This window comes from Mesoplodon bidens, assembly GCF_964165515.1.
Source record: "Mesoplodon bidens genome assembly, chromosome: 6".
Lineage (NCBI taxonomy): Eukaryota > Metazoa > Chordata > Mammalia > Artiodactyla > Ziphiidae > Mesoplodon > Mesoplodon bidens.
In genome coordinates, this window is record NC_138162.1 from 22,720,110 (window position 1) to 22,736,333 (window position 16,224).

General features: G+C 47.1%; 1 protein-coding gene across 8 annotated transcripts in view; it reads right to left on the bottom strand.

Moving 5' to 3' along the window:
* Window positions 1-16,224, bottom strand: part of PAX5 (paired box 5) — a gene marked incomplete at both ends in the record, with an annotated part of 186,138 nt that overhangs the window by 67,665 nt on the left and 102,249 nt on the right. For all 8 annotated transcript variants that reach the window (XM_081236166.1, XM_081236165.1, XM_081236163.1 and 5 more), the window contains one exon: window positions 11,935-12,064. In XM_081236166.1, the coding sequence (XP_081092292.1) occupies window positions 11,935-12,064 (130 nt within the window). The remainder of the gene's footprint in view (window positions 1-11,934; window positions 12,065-16,224) is intronic.

Here is a 16,224-nt window from a genome sequence, read left to right on the forward strand (position 1 = left end):
CTGCCTGCTAATGCAGGGGACACAAGTTCGAGCCCTGGTCCGGGAAGGTCCCACATACCGTGGAGCAACTAAGCCCGTGTGCCACAACTACTGAAGCCCGTGTCCCTAGAGCCCGTGCTCTGCAACAAAGAGAAGCCCGTGCACAGCAACAAAGACCTAACGCAGCCAAAAATTAATTAATTTTTTTAAAAAAAGCTGAAAAAGGCAAGGAAATGGATTCTCCCCTAGAGCCTTCAGAAGGAATACAGCCCTGCTGACACCTTGATTTTAGGACTTCTGACCTCTAGAACTGTAAGATAATAAATTTGTGTTGTTTTAAGCTGTGAAGTTCATCGTAATTTGTTACAGCAGCAACTGGAAAATAATACAGGAGGCCAGTGGAACATCCAGAACAGGGAGCCATCAGGCCTGCTCCACGCTGGACAGATCCCAACCCTGGCGAGCTCCTTCTCCATCCCCTTGCTGTGGAGGACCCCTAAACCTGGCTCTCTGGCTTAGGCTGCTTTCCTGAGCTCCAGTTGTTTAAAACAACACTTATTTAGCACTTACCATGTTCCAGACAGAGTTTTGAGTGCTTCTGAAATATTAACTCATTTAATCCATGTAACAAGTTTCTATTCCCATTTTATAGGTGGGCAAACTGAGGCACATACACACAGTTGCAACTGAGGTCACCCATTCATAAGTGGGATAAGAGTTGAGACCCAAAGATGGGCAGTCTGGCTCCAAAGACTGTACAAGAGATTCTACAGTTTGATCAGCTTCCACAGACCCCAGGGGCCGCCAGTCTAACTGTGCTGCAGGTGAATGTGAAAGAGCTCTGCTTGGATACCTCTGATGATGTGGAGCTTATTACCACCAGAGGCAGTACAGTACAGGGGTTAGGAGAAAACCAGTTCTGCTACTTAGTGCTGTGTGAACTCAGGCAATTTCTTTTTAACTGTTAGTTGGGACAAAAATAGTACCTAGTTTCATAGAGTAAGGGGTGAAATGAACCAAGGCACATAATACATGCTCAATAAACATTAGCTATCACTGTTATTATCTCCAGAAGCAGCCTATTCCAGCTTCAGAGAGATCAAACTGTTAAAAAAAAATTCTTCTTTGCACTCAGCTACAGCTTGCCTCCCTGTGGCTTCCCCTGATGAGCTTAGAGCAGCCACATCTCCTCCTCCCATACCCCTGAGCACGTGGGAGGCAGCAGCCAGGCCCCCAGCCTGCTGTCTCTAAGCTGACAGTCCTGGGCTGCCCATGGATGCCAAGGTTCCCGTCCCGCTTCCCTTCCTGAACCCTGTCCTTCTCCGTCTGCCGCCCAGGTATCAAATACTGAGAGAGATTCACCCCTTAGCCCTGAGGTAGGAATTCCTTAGCCTATACTGCTAGAGAAGAGTTCATTATGGTTCATCCAGAACATTAGAAAGGATGGAAGTTCTGGACCTACCAACATGTTGGGTGTCCATAAAGCATGAAACAAAATTTTAAAAAAACTGACCAACAGTATGAAGAGCAAAAACCCCTTTATAGGAAATGAACTATATGTGTGTAATCTGATACCGTTTTTTATGCATAGAAAAGGTTCTGGAAGGATATTTACCAAACCATCAACTCTGCTGGCAGCAGAACAGGCTAGGGAGGGGGTGAAGGGATACAGTCACATGTTTCCATATACTTCCGTACCATTCGAATTTATTTTACAATGAGCACGTATTCCTTCGTGATTTAAAAGGGATTAGTAAAGCTGGGGGTATTGCAACAGACTAGACCAAGCTTCAGAGCAGAGAAACCAAGAGTTCGTGGCTCCCCAAGAGCAGCTTCCACGTGGTCTCCCACAAAATGTTCCCAAACCCCACAGTCAAAGAGAAGCAATAGTTCCCTCCTCCACGCCTTCAAAAGCACTTGGCTTCTCCCTGGTATTTCTCTTTCTTTTTCTTATTTGTTTTGTTTTGCCCTGTACATGCATCCACATTTACCTCCCTCATCAAATTATGGGTATGTTGAGGGCAGAGACCCTACAGCCACAAGACCCAGCCTAGGCTAAGGTCTGATGTGAAGGAGGAGCTGGGTTTTAATGGAGAGGTGAGTGAGTGAATGAGAGAATGAAGAAATGATGAATGGCAACCGCTCTGCTAATTGCCAGGAGCTACAGTTTGGTGTGTTTTCTCCTGCAGATAATGGCAAGGCAGTGGAGATCTCTGACCAGGAGGACGAGCTAATGAAATTGCTATTTTAAGAAGATGGATCACAGCAGGGTCAGCTGGGAAGCTGGAGGCCCAGAGACCTGCTCGAAGGCTATTTGGAAAGGTCGGCTTCCAAGCTGCCCGCAAGTGTAAAAATCTATGAGTGCATTACCAGGATGGCCATCCACCTTTGTTTATTTTTATCCTACAAAATACAAGGTCAGAAACAACTGGAGTACTTTCCCCTGAAATTATTTTTTTTTAATTGACACTGCTCCTTACACAAACATTAATTCATTTATTCAACAAATAGTTTTTAGGAACACTGTGCTAACCTGAAAGCAAATCATATTTTCCTTTGATGTCCATTTTAATTACAGAGATGCTTGAATTTCATTTGGGTTTTAAAATGATCAGACCTCTGGCTTCTCTGAACCGCTAAGTATCCTTCCAAACATTTAGATTCCGAAATTCTAGGTTTCTCTAGAATCTATAACTGTGAGTCTATTTAACAATACTTTAATCCCCAATTGGATTCACCTTGAATCTTTCTGGAATGCAAATAGCCTAGTTTTTCTGGGGAAAGTTCCGATCTTGGGTGCTGAGTTTTCTCTCTGTTTGTGGTCCCCTGAAGCAGGTTCACAACATTTAGTTTGGACAGAATGTGACATCACTGCACCGGGCTGAAATGCCTAATTGTCACACATTCTGGAAAACCTTGCACTCGGCACTCCAGGCCCTCCCCATTAGATGACTTATAACACCGAGCTGATATCTGGGGAAAGCCATTCCAGGCAGGCAGAACAGCGTGAGCAAAGGCCTGGAGTCAGGGACAGGCAAGTCCAGTTGGACAGCCTGTGGTCAGCCCTTCCTGGCCTGGGTTTCTATTGGGCAGGAATAGGTGTCAGAGGAGACAGGAAGGAGGGCCTGGGGCAGGTCGAAGACTCACAGGGAGCAGCAGGCAAGGACAGTGAGTGAAGCTGGCCAGGTGGAGTCTGGGACAAACAGGAGAGTACGGCTGATGTAAAGGGATGGCCCCTTCTCCACGCTCCCCTAGTGTGGCCATGTGGGAATGTGGACCCTGGTGGACAGTCTTCTAATTTTTCAAAACAAGTTAGACATTTTAGCCTTTATGTGAAATCTCTTAGTTTTAAAGGAACTTCTAAATTTAACTTTTTGATAGTGGTATATTAATATATATATAACATTCAAAAAATTTTAAATGTAGATGATATTCAGTAAGAAGTCCTCTTCCTACACCCACTTCATCATCTATGCCCAAACGTGGTTACTGAGTATCCTTCCAGAACTTCTGTATGCTTGTGTGAACAAATATGCATTCCCATTGCCCCTCCCTTCTTTACACAAAAGGTGGCATTCTGTATATATTATTCTTGCTTCTTTTCATGAATAATGTATCTCCAAGATCTTCCCAATCAGGACATAAAGCACTTCTTCGTTCTTTCCTGCAGCTGCACAGTACTCCATCTTACGGGTGAGCTCTTCTTTACTGAACAGTCCCCTTCTCATGGACATTTGGGTTGTCTTCCTCTGATCTGTAAAATGTGGGCTCTGATTTTTTTTTTTCAGGTTTAAAAAGCACTATTTGGGCTGGACCCTGAGTACCCAGAATGCCAGTGCCTGGGTCTGAGTTCATAGCACGGATGCCGGCCCAGACTTTACTGACAGCTCAGCTCTGGCTTGCCAGTGGGAAAGGAAATCACTTCAATGGAGAGCAGCTTCAGGTAAGTCCTGTTTGAAGATTCTTTGCCTTTGAGCTAGTGAAATCCCCATCACTAGAGGTAACCAAGTCCTGATATAGAATAGATCCCAGGGTTGGGTGACGGGTCGGGCTACCCAACCTCGAAGTTTCCACTAACTTCCAGAGTCCCTGAGGCCTGATTATGGGCTGGGCCCAACTGGCAGCAGAGAAAGAACTGAGAAATGGCCCCATCCTCTCAGCACCTCATTCACTCATTCATTTATACAGTTAAAAGGCATTTCCCGGGCTTCCCTGGTGGCGCAGTGGTTGAGATCTACCTGCCGATGCAGGGGACACGGGTTTGTGACCCAGTCCGGGAAGATCCCACATGCCGTGGAGCGGCTGGGCCCGTGAGCCATGGCTGCTGAACCTGCGCGTCCGGAGCCTGTGCTCCGCAATGGGAGAGGCCACAACAGTGAGAGGCCCACATACCAGAAAAAAAAAAAAAAAAAAAGTCTCATAAAAAACAGGTCAAAGGAGGTGCTCCCCATGGAGAGATAAGCAAACGGTCGTTCAGAAAGGCCTGGAACATACTAATAGCTACCATTCGTTAAGTGTTTACCATGTGCCAAGCACTGGGCCAAGACTGCGTGGACCATGCATGAAATCCTTGAAGGGAGCCTGTGACGGAGTGCTATCTTGAGGCCCATTTTACAGATGGGGACCTTGGGCATGGAGGCTAGTAACGGGCCCTAGGTCACTCAGCTAGAATACGGAGAAGCTGGGCTTCAAGGCCAGGCAGTCTGGCTTTGCTGCTGACATTCTCAGTCATATGCTGAAAGAAATGTCTTCTGGAAATTTAAACTGGGATTTTTTTTTTAGTCCATCCAACCACATATTGGCAGCAGGCTCTGGAAGCCAGGGCCCTGGATAAGCCCCAGATCCAGCTCTAACTCACTGGATGTGGCCTTGAGCAGGTCATCTCCCACCTCTGAACCAGGGTCTCTCTGACTGTGAAGTGAGCAGTTGCTCTGCGGGACCCTCCCACCCTGCCTGTCTGTGGTCGGATATTTGCCCCAAAGGAGGCTGGGAAGAGCCAACAATGGATCCCAGACACTCCAGATCTCCTTTCCGGCCCACACACACTTAGATGCCCCCTTAGTGGCTCTCAAATTCTTCCCCGTCACTGTCTCATTATAGCCTCGAAACAGCCAAAGGAGGCAGGCAGGGCAGGAATTGTCATCCCCATTTCATAGATAGGAAAACTGAGGCTCAGAGAAGACAAGCTATTTGCTGAATGATAGGACAGTTAGGTGGCAAAGTCCAGGCTTAAACCTGTTCCTCTGACTCCTGGGTCTAGTGCTCTTTCCTTCAGCCCTCAGCTATTGCTCAGATGAGAAAGGTGGAAGAGGATGGACTTATTTGCTTTCAGGTACCAAGTTTGGGGTATAGAAGACTCCAAACATTGAGCCTGGGATACCAGCAAATCAGAGCTGGTGGTCCTGGGGACTCGGCAGTCATCTGTCTGTCTTCGTGGGTGCTCATCCACTGGCCCATGTATGTTCTCTGTTGTTTAGAGGGGACAGTGCCCAGGGGATGCCTCAGATCCCAGGACCTGGGTCATGCACCAGGCAGGTGTTTCCCAAACTTGTTTAACCAGAAGAAGCCTCCCTCAGTCTCCACCTGCCATTCCAACTGGTGATACAAAGAGATGGTCCTCAGGGGAAGGGGCCAGAAAGGACACAGGCTGGCCCCGTTACTTTGTTTTCCCAGGCAAAGGGTCAGGTGAGCACAGCCAAGGGCAAGACTGCCGGGTCCTTTGCTGGTGTCCACCTGCTGTCTTTCCTGCCAGGTAGGCACAGTGGCTGCCCCATCAGCAGGCCTGTGGCTCAAGGATACACCTGCAGATAATTAGTCCCAATCAGGACAGGCCCAAAGTGCTGACGATGCAGGAATGGGCGGGCCATGTCACTGCTTTGCAAATGGTGAGCAGTTTCTAAACCGTGGCCCTGGCTGGTAGAGCAGGAGTTTAAATTAAAATTTAACATGGCATATAAATGATGGAGAGACATGGACTCGTTCTCTAATGAGATCTCCCTGGGCAGCCGGGAGTGTGAGGGCGAGGGTGGAGCAGTACACAGACCAGCCGCCTCTTGGACCCCAGGCTGGCAGTCTAGCTGAGCACCCTGTGAGGAGGGGAGAAGGAACGGGTGGGGCTGGAAGACTCAGCCCTTCCCTGAAGAGTTCAGAACTGTGTCAACACATCCACGAGCACAGGTGGAATTATATTAATGCCACGTGGTGACACGAAGGCCCATCCTATCAGCTCTCAGGGGCATTCCTTCAAGGTGTTCTAATAGCTCTCATTGGGATCATCAACTGCCCCCAGAGGGTGTTTTGAACATTTCTGGGGGCTTTTATATGATTGACAGGTGTTATTGGCTTGTAGTGGAGCAGTCCCACACAACGAAGAATCTGCCTTTATCCTGCACTATTTTCATGTCCTGCCCAACACTCATGTAGCTGGTAGGTGAGAAATCTGCTTATAATTCTTTAAATCTAGAACGGAACTTCATTCCCATATTAATGTGAACTTGCAGTTTCCATGGTCTTAATAAACACTGAATTTTCTAGGAATGCAACTACTGTGTAAACTGAGCAAAGCTTGTACTTTGTTTTATTTGGAACTTTGCCAAGAGTTCCTCACCTATTCGTAAAATCCCACTCACAGTATGTGAAACGCAGTTAAGTCTGTGTTCGGGATTGTTGCATTCGTGGTGATTCTGTGCATGGAGCGAGCCCTGGGCTACTCCATTATGTCTTGCAGTTTAGACATGCCAAATATTTACTTATCAAAGTACATAGCAGTTAATTATAAACAATTTCACTTTCATTTCTCCTTTATCTTATAGTTAGGGTATTATTTTGATTTTATTTGAAATTACTTGTGAAGATAGGCTATATTTTTTATGAACTTAATTTCAGGAGAGTAAAGGGGCAATGTAAATATTTGTTATTCCCTAGGGGACACTGGGTGGGACTGAGCAGAGAACCCCGGTGTCAGCACAGCACTACGGTGTCCCATTAAGCAGGGGAAGAGGCTAGGGATCTTCTCCTACTGAATCCTCATATGCATGCATCTGATCTACACGTGTGTCCATGCCTCTGTGTGTATGTCCTTTATATTTTTTCACACTAATGGAATCATACTAAACATATTACTCTACAAATTATTTATTTGCTTAAAAGTATATCTTGAACATTTATTCATGTCAGCACAGATAGCTCTACTTAATTCTTTTTAATGGTTGCAGAGTAGTTTATTGTGTGAAGGAGCCATAATTTATTTAACCTACTCCTATTGATAAACACTGAGTTTTTTCCATTTGTTTTTCATTATAAATAATTCTGTCATTATTATATGGATTTAGGTATCACTGTGCATCTGTGTGAATATATCTTGAGATAAAGTCCTTAAAGTGCATATAAAAGTTCTGAGTTAGATGGTAGGTATGTCCGTTTAAAATATTGATAGATACTGACAAATTTCTTTCCAAAATGACTGCACTGATTTATACACCTATGACTGTGTATGGAAATATCTGTTTCTCATGTCCTCTCTAACACTGGACCTCAAGAAACATTTCAATCTTTGATAAGCTAATGGATTTTATTAAAGTATCTCCTGGGAATTCCCTGGTGGTCCAGTGGTTATGACGTGGGCTTTCATTGCTGTGTGCCCGGGTTTAATCCCTGGTCGGGGAACCACGATCCCACAAGTTGTGTGGTGTGGCCAAAAAAAAGAGTATCTCATGATTATTTTAATTTGTAGTTTTAAAACTATGAGTCAAGTGTCTTTTTCTATGCCATTGGACATCTGTATTTTTTCATGTTCATTTCCTTTACCTGTTTTTTCTACTGTTTTTTTTTTCTTAGTTGTTTTTAAAAACCTCTTTATATATTAAGGAAATTTGCTTTTTGTCATCTGTGTTCCACTTCTAAAAAGTTTTCTATTCTTTGTTTTTTTGGGTGTTTTTACATATGTATATAAAACATTGCTGTTTTAGGCAGTCATTTATATCATTTTTCTTTGCCTTTTGTATTTGAAACAGATTTTTTTTTTTGGCCACATGACACGACTTGTGGGATCTTAGTTCCCTGACCAGGGATGGAACCCAGGCCCTCAGCAGTGAGAGCGCGAAGTCCTAACCACTGGACTGCCAGGGAATTCCCTGGAACAGATTTATAAATTTATTTATTTTGGGCTGCATTGGGTCTTCGTTGCTGCACGCAGGCTTTCTCTAGTTGTAGTGAGCAGGGGCTACTCTTTGTTGTGGTGCGTGGGCTTCTCATTGCAGTAGCTTCTCTTGCTGTGGAGCACTGGCTCTAGGTGCACGGGCTTCAGTAGTTGCAGCATACGGGCTCAGTAGCTGTGGTGCATGGGCTTGGTTGCTAAGCAGCATGTGGGATCTTCCAAGACCAGAGCTCGAACCCGTGTCCCCTGCATTGGCAGGCGGATTCTTAATCACCGTGCCACCAGGGAAGTCCTCCCTGGAACAGATTTTTAAAGGCCTTCCCCACTCGAAGTTTATTAAAAATTTTCCCTTATTTGGGAAACCAATTTCCCTTATTTGGGAGACCAATTATTTGGTCTCCCTGTTAAGGTAGAACTGCTTACGCCGTGGATGGTGCTTTCTGATAAAATTGCAAGGTGATGCTTTTTTTCTTCTTTTATTTACTTATTTATTTATTTTTTTGCGGTACGTGGGCCTCTCACTGTTGTGGCCTCTCCCGTTGCGGAGCACAGGCTCCAGACGCGCAGGCTCAGCGGCCATGGCTCATGGGCCCAGCCGCTCCGCTGCATGTGGGATCTTCCCGGACCGGGGCACGAACCCGTATCCCCTGCATCGGCAGGCAGACTCTCAACCACTGCACCACCAGGGAAGCCCTAATTGTTGTAGCTTTATCATAACATTTTAAAATATGCTATGTTTTACTCATTTCTTTATTTCAGAATTTTTCTAGCTACCTTGAGTGTTTATTTATCCAGTATTTGTGTCATTTTGACAAGTTTTAAAAAGTTGACATTTTGATTGAAAATGCTTTGAATTAATATATTACTTCGGGGGAACTGACATCTTCATGATACTGAGTCTTCCTACCTAAGAACAAGCTATATCTCTCCATTTATTCTTTTATGTTCCTTAGTGGAGTTTTAAAGTTAAGTTTATTCCTCAGCATTCTACCTTTTTTCTTTTGATGCTATTGTTAATGTTTTCCCCTATTATTTTTCTAGCTAGCTACTGTTTACTTACAAGAAAGCTAATGGTTATATTTATAATATTATACTATTATATAAGTATTATATATTTATAATTAGAGTAATTTTAGTATTTCCACATTAGGCATAATTCTGACTTTGAGATATTTATATTCTTTTTCTGCTCTGTGATGTGACTTTAAAATAGATTGATCATAATACAAACAAGTCTTTGGTCAAGGGTTTACCTGAAAACCCAGCCCACATCCACACTTACCTTCTGCAGATCCTGGACAGCTAAACCACCCAACTGGCTTTTAGCACAACTTTCTAAATCAGGAGTATTCAACTCAAATTCCTTTCCAGGTTAGGCTTTTAAGATAATGAGAAAGCAGGTGGGCGGGGGCCATGTCTCCAGGGGCTGCTGCCACTAAGGCCCCGCCTACCACGACCAGGTGGGAATACGGCCCAGTCTGGCCAGATCTTCTGATTTTTCAAGGGAAGCCAGAGATCCAGATTTATAAATTTTCAATGTTGACTCAAATTTATAAAAAGTCCTACATGGGGCCAACTAACCATATCTGTGGGCTAGATTAGCCCTTTGGGCAGCTGGCCACCAGTTTGCCACGTCAGTAGACAAAGAGTCTCGGAAATGCAACTATAGTCTCAGCGTTTACTGGATTATTTTCCATCTAAATAGGCTTGTGCAGATGGTAGAATATGTCTTCCTGTGATTTGTCTAAACCCATGAACCCCAACCCTAATAACAAACCCTCCCTCTGCAGAGCAGTCACCTCGGGGATCTCATGTGATCCTCACAAGGGCCCTGAGAGATCAGAGACACATCCAAAGTCACAGCAAGGAAGTGACGGCGCCAGGATTAGCCCCCAGATGATCTGTGTGGTAGAGTGGCAGACTGTACTGGCCTGCTGTTCAGTTTTACCTCTGCTGCTCACTAGCTGTGATCTCTGGCAAGCTACTTAAGTGCCCCGGGCTTCCGTTTCCTTGTTTACAAAGTGGATGTGATATAACAGTACCCACCTCCCAGGGCTCCTCCAAGGGTAAAACAAGTTCACCTACCAGAATGTTTGGTACTCCGTAACTACTCAGTAAAGTGACTTATTATTATTATTAACTAGTCCAGGCTTCTTTCTACCCTACCACACCCCCCTACCCAATTATTTGTGCTTCTTTGAAAAGAATAAGGACCCAGGAGACTGAAGGCCGGCTCCAGCTCTCCCCTTTACCCCTTATATTGGGCAAGTCACTGCCCCTCCCTGAGACTCGGTTTCTGCGTCTGTAAAATGGGAATGCTGTCAGAGGTCTTGTCACAGACTCTTATGACCCCAGGGGAGAAGATTCATGGGACACCTGTGATGTTAGGAAAAGTTCATTCTGACTGAGGTTCCCCTCCCCCATCCCTGCACCGTTACTGACACCCCCCCGACCTGCAGGCTCAGCAGCCCTCCAGGCTCTTGCCCCACCTCAGGTAGACAGGGGACCAAGTCACCCTTGCCTCTTAACTGATCTCCAGGCGGTGCCCAGATCTACAGCCAGAGTCCTGGCTGCTCCTGCCTGAGCCCCACGAGCCCCGGTCTCAGAGCCGGGCCCTCCCTGCCTTGGGACCTACATGAGGCTATGAGAGAGCCTGTCTCATCCGGCCCCCACCCCCGCCTAAAGTTCTAACCCGAATCCAGCCCTGATGCAACTACAGCCCACTCACATTACTCAGAACCCCTTGTCTCTGTCACTGCTTCCTGTGTCTTGCCTACCAACCTACAGGGACATCCTGCTACCTTAGGCTGGACCTCAAGGCTCTGGCCAAAGTGTGATCCCCAGCCCCTCACTGTCTGTTAATGTGAAGTATCCAAGACTGCCTTCTGCCTACATGGTCGGACAGCCTCCCGGAGCTGGTGGCTGAGTCTGTCCGTCCAAATTATCCCAGTGCTGCTGGAGCAGGGAGGGGTGTCTGCCTGTCTCACCCTCCTGGCCCAGCCCCTTCACAGCAGTGAGCCTGACGTGACCAGCCACCATGAGAGGAGTAATAATCGCAACATGTATTGGGTGCTTGTGTGTGCTAGACCAGAGTCTAAGCACCTCATATGTTTACAGCATTAATCCTCACAGCAACACTGTGGGCTGGGTGCTATCACCATATTACAGATTTAAAAACCCCAGCCCAGAATTCTTATATAACTTACCCAAGAGGACACAGCTAGTCAATGGCAAGTTCAAAGCCAGCAGTGTGCCTCCAGGGCCCAAACTCTTCATCTGTACACTGACAGCTAAAGCAGCTGGTCCCGAGCCTTCCAGAAAGGAAGCCTAAACCTCCTGCCCTTCTTAACTCCACCTCTGCCTGGAAATCTAAAATTCCTGCCAGGAAATCTACAATCTGCCAGGAATCCCACTCATCCTCCAGGCTGATGCCAAATAGGGCTGCCTTTCTCCTGAGAGGGCTAAATCCCAGCGCTCTGAACACTCAGCCCCACCTACAGGGGCCCCGAAATCACCCAGCCCCTCTGACACAAGGCTTCCCTGGCCACCCTCCCAGCCCATCGTCCATTTGCCATTTGCTCTCCTCTGGCTTTATCAGAGCGTCTACAGCCATGTCTCATCGAAGCCACAACTCCTGGCCCCAGCAGTCCCCCGCCTGACCTGTTCCAGGACCTTATAACCTCATTAAGACAAAGATGGCCAATCAAGTCCAAAAGCACCAGGAAGCCACTTTCCTCATCACACACACGTCCTTTCTCTCTCTCTCTGCCACTCACCCCCCATGCCCCAGGTGCCCTCACCTGTCACAATGGGGTAGGACTGCGGGCCCGGCACGCTGCTCCCGATGTCGGCAGGGGTAGGGCTGGTCAGGTTGGCCTTCATGTCGTCCAGCCCTCCAGCCAGCGAGGCCATGGTGGAATAATCGGCGGTCTGAAAGAGGAAACAAGACAGACACCTCAGCACTGAGACTCCAAAGCACCCCAGCCAAATGCCACCACCACATTCTGGGCTCAGCCAGCTAACCCATGCCAGTGCCAAGGCCCCCAGGGGGCTCACGGACCCCCGGTATTGAGAGGGCAGATTCAGCTCGACAGAACAAGCAGGTATCCAGAATCAGCAAGTCTCTCCAAGTGAAGAGGTAGATAAGATTCAGTGCAGCTGCACAAGAATTCAAACCTAGCTTCTTTATGGCCTGCAGGTTTCCCTTACCCAGCCCCAGCTAGCCAGAGACAACCATCCTCCTCAATGCAAGGAGGAGGAGAGAGACAGCCATAAGCAAAAGCAAGGCAGAAATAAGAGTCTTGTAGACAAGAGGACGGAAAGAAAGGTTTCTGATTTCTGTGCTCTTAAACCACAGATGTAGAATCACAGAAACAAGGGTTAAAGGGAATTTGGGCCATGACTCAATCCAAATCCTCATTTCACAGATGAGTAAACTGAGGCACAAGGGGAAGAAGGCTTTGTTCAGGGTCAACAGGGGATGGTTCACCATAAACTCCCACCCCAAAGCCAATATATCAAAGCATATGAGTCACAGTTGGCAAGTGTTTTTGAATTCCGGAAGCCTGTAAACACCTGTATGCTGAAAACTGTAGGGTGCGCACATCTGATTTACCAAGTCCACACTAACCATGTACATTTGGCCCATGAGTCATGCTCCTTTCTTTAAGCCATTTCATGAAATCAGAGCTTGCGATGAGTCATTTCCCTGGCATCCAAACCACTGTCAGAATGGTCTCCAGGCAAGGTTGTGAAGATGCCCACCTGTCTTCCCACTCAAGGACAGACTACGGTATAGGCATGAGTGACAGATCTCTTCCGCCCCCCCACTCCCCCGGCCTATCTTCAGTAAAAGAAATATCTGCAAACACCTAAACCAAAGAGTCTAGTTGTACCAAGCATTGGTACAGGGAGTTTCCTCTACCACCCTGGCACTGCCAGTGGAGGACACATCCCTGTCTGTCCAGGGTTATGTCCTTGGCAGAGAGGGACAGGGAAGCAAGCAGTCTTCTGAAAGAAGTTTGCAGGCACCCTGGGTAGGATGATGAGGACTGAGCCCCTGGGAGGGAAACCAGAGGAGCCACCAGGCAAGTGGCAGGCAGAGGGGACTCAGGCTCAGGCACGTTCCTGGCACTTTTCTCTGCAAATGAATTAGAAAGTACTGCCAGGGCAGCTCAGATGCCAAGCGGGGTGCATGGCAGCCGTGAGTCCAGGAGGTACTGCAGGCCCAGGCACCCTGAGATGGATTCTTGTCCAGAGCTCCTGGGGCTCTCCACCCGTCTCCAGAAGAGGCTGATTCTGAAACACACAGATACGAACACAGGCCCGAAGCCAGCCCAGGTAGGACAAGATGGGGGACAGGCCTCCCCGACGTCAGGAATCACTATAAAGCTGCAGTAATTAAGACAGTATGGGACTGGCACAGGCACAGAAAAATAGGCCAATGAAACAGAATCAAGTCCAGAAACGGATCCATGTATATATGGAATCTTGATATATGAGAGAGGTGATGTACAAATCAGCAGGGAAGGATGAGACTCTAATAAAAAATGCAGGGTAACCAGTTATCCATTCAGAAACAAGGGGGAAAAAAGAAATTGGATCTTTACACCAGACACAAAAATCAATTCCAGGTGGATTGGAGACCTAAATGTGAAAGGCAAAGGTATCTAACTAACATGGTCAGCTCTAGGTCCAGCCAAATATCCTTGGGAACAAGCCTGTCCTTCATGGAAAAGGAAACGAGTGGCCCTGGGATGCTCACACAGAGTTCCTGGTTGCTGTGAGGACAGCAGTGGGTCCTGGTCAACCTGCTGCCGTGCTTCAATGCCTCCTCCTCCAGAAAGTCCTTCATGACTACCACTCCCCAGGAAGCAGGAGTCCCAAGTGGTACCAGGACAATAAAAACCATAATCTTCACGACCTTGTCAAGCTCACATTTATTGATCACTTACTCTGTGGCAGGAGCTTTACTTATATTATCCCATTTAATCCTCACAATTACCCCATGTAGTAGGTTCTGTGTTATTCCTATTTTACAGATGAAGAAACTGAGACTTCTATTATAGAGGGAAAGTGCTTGCCTAATACCACACGGCTTCCAGGTGCCAGAGCCAGGATACAAACCTGGGTACATCTGACTCCAAAATCTCCACAATTACCCTAATGATTTTCCTATTGTGTTCTAACCCTTTAACAGGTATGAAATCACTTTGCTAGTACCAACCTTTTAAAACAGAAAATAGAGTGGTCTAGAAGAGAAATTTTCTAAGAGTCTCACACATAGAAAGAGTAAGTCCTGTTTCATTAATCTTTGTTTCCATATAAGTGGATATGTGTGTACTAGGTGGAGATGACAATATATTTCTTGCTATAGGTCACACCCAGCAGAGTCTTCATTCCATAAAGCAGGGAGCTATTGGGAAAAAGTCACGGTCTAGACTTTATCCTACGTAGAATGGGATGTGGTCACGACATTAGCCCCCTAATTTGCTTAAAAAATTAGGAAGTAAAGCTCAATGGAAGCTCCTCCTTCAGTGCATTGTCATGTGCAAAGACAGGAGGTCAAGATGCCTCTGTGAGGGTCTCGGGGGTTTCTGGGACCCCGGGGTGAGGACCGCACCTCCCATTTCCCTATGTTCCTAGGTCCTACTGGAGGCCTGAGCATGGTGGATGCTTAGCATTTATTGAGCTTTTCTTGTGTGCAAGATGGCACGTGAAGACCAGACATGCTCTCTGACCTTTATCCACAAACCTCAAGGGAAAAGACACGTGGCCCCGAAGCCCCATCCAACAGGGACAAGGGCACAGAGCCATTCATTTACACGGCGCAGGAAGTGGTGAAGAAAGGTTTCTTGGGCAGGCTGTATTTATCCTGGGCCCGAGCAATCCCTGATCCCCCACCACCCCCAGGCTGAGAAGAGCTGAAGGAACGCTTAGAGGTGAGACAGGAGTGATCCAAAAACAAGGCACATGCCAATAGCTGCAGGAGGAAGAGGTGGAGAGGAAAAAGCAGACAAGCTGGGAATCGACTCTGAAGAGCTTGTGCAATGAACACTTGGATGAGCAAATGAATGAATGACCCCTTATCCTCAGGAGAGCCAGGCAGCATCCGAGCCAAGAGTAGCATCCCTGCAGCTCTCCCCACCCCACTACCAGGCCTGGCCCCTTCCTAGACTCCAGGCTAGACAGCTGGGTCCACAGGGGAAAGCCTCTAATTCCCAAGAAAACATAGCCAACCTGGGTTTAAGAAAATGGGGAGAGGGTGGCCAATCCTGCCTCTTATTTAATGTACAGATGGAGGGGACTTCTTGTTATTTGATTTTGTTTCAGTCAGTAAATGCAGTTTCAAGGTTTGTACAGTCACTTCAAAAGTTGGCTTTGCATCATCTTTTCAAGACGTGAAAATCTTCAACTTGTGTAACACGTGCAGTGGGAGGTACAAAAACCCCGTTTCCCAACCACCGATGGTTGCCAGAAGGTGAAGTGCACTTTCCTAAAGAGCTGGGGCTCAGGGGACAGCGGGATTCACCAACCAGCCCTCACTGGCCTTTGACATTTGTGCCTCCCACCACCCCACCTAACAGGGCTGGCTCTGAGCCCACTCTCCTTCTTTGCGGGGATTCCACAGCTCTTGTTCTGCTCCTGCGTGAATCAGGGGATGGTGTCATTTCATTTGCTGTGTAATTATTCCCTAATTTCTCACCACTGTCTGTCCCCCTGAGCTGCCTAGATTTTTAAAGGCAACTGCATTCTCCCCGGTCTCCTGGGATCCCTGGAACCTCATTCCACTGGCTGCTCCTCAGCCACTCCAGGCACTGTCCTACCTCTGCCCGGGAGGCCCAGCTCACTCAGCCACTTAAACTCCTACATTGTCCACAAGACCCAGCTCAAATGTCACCTCCTTGGTGCAGCCATTCCTGGGCCCCACATTCCTACGAATAAATCATGATTTCCTTGTCTAGGTTTCCATAATTGGTGTCATTTTGCACAGACCTCTATTTTCATACTTCAAACCACATGTAACGGCTGTTCGTCTGTCCCCCTCCAGGTTGCTTTGAGAGCATAGAGCGTGGAACAGCACCAGAGCC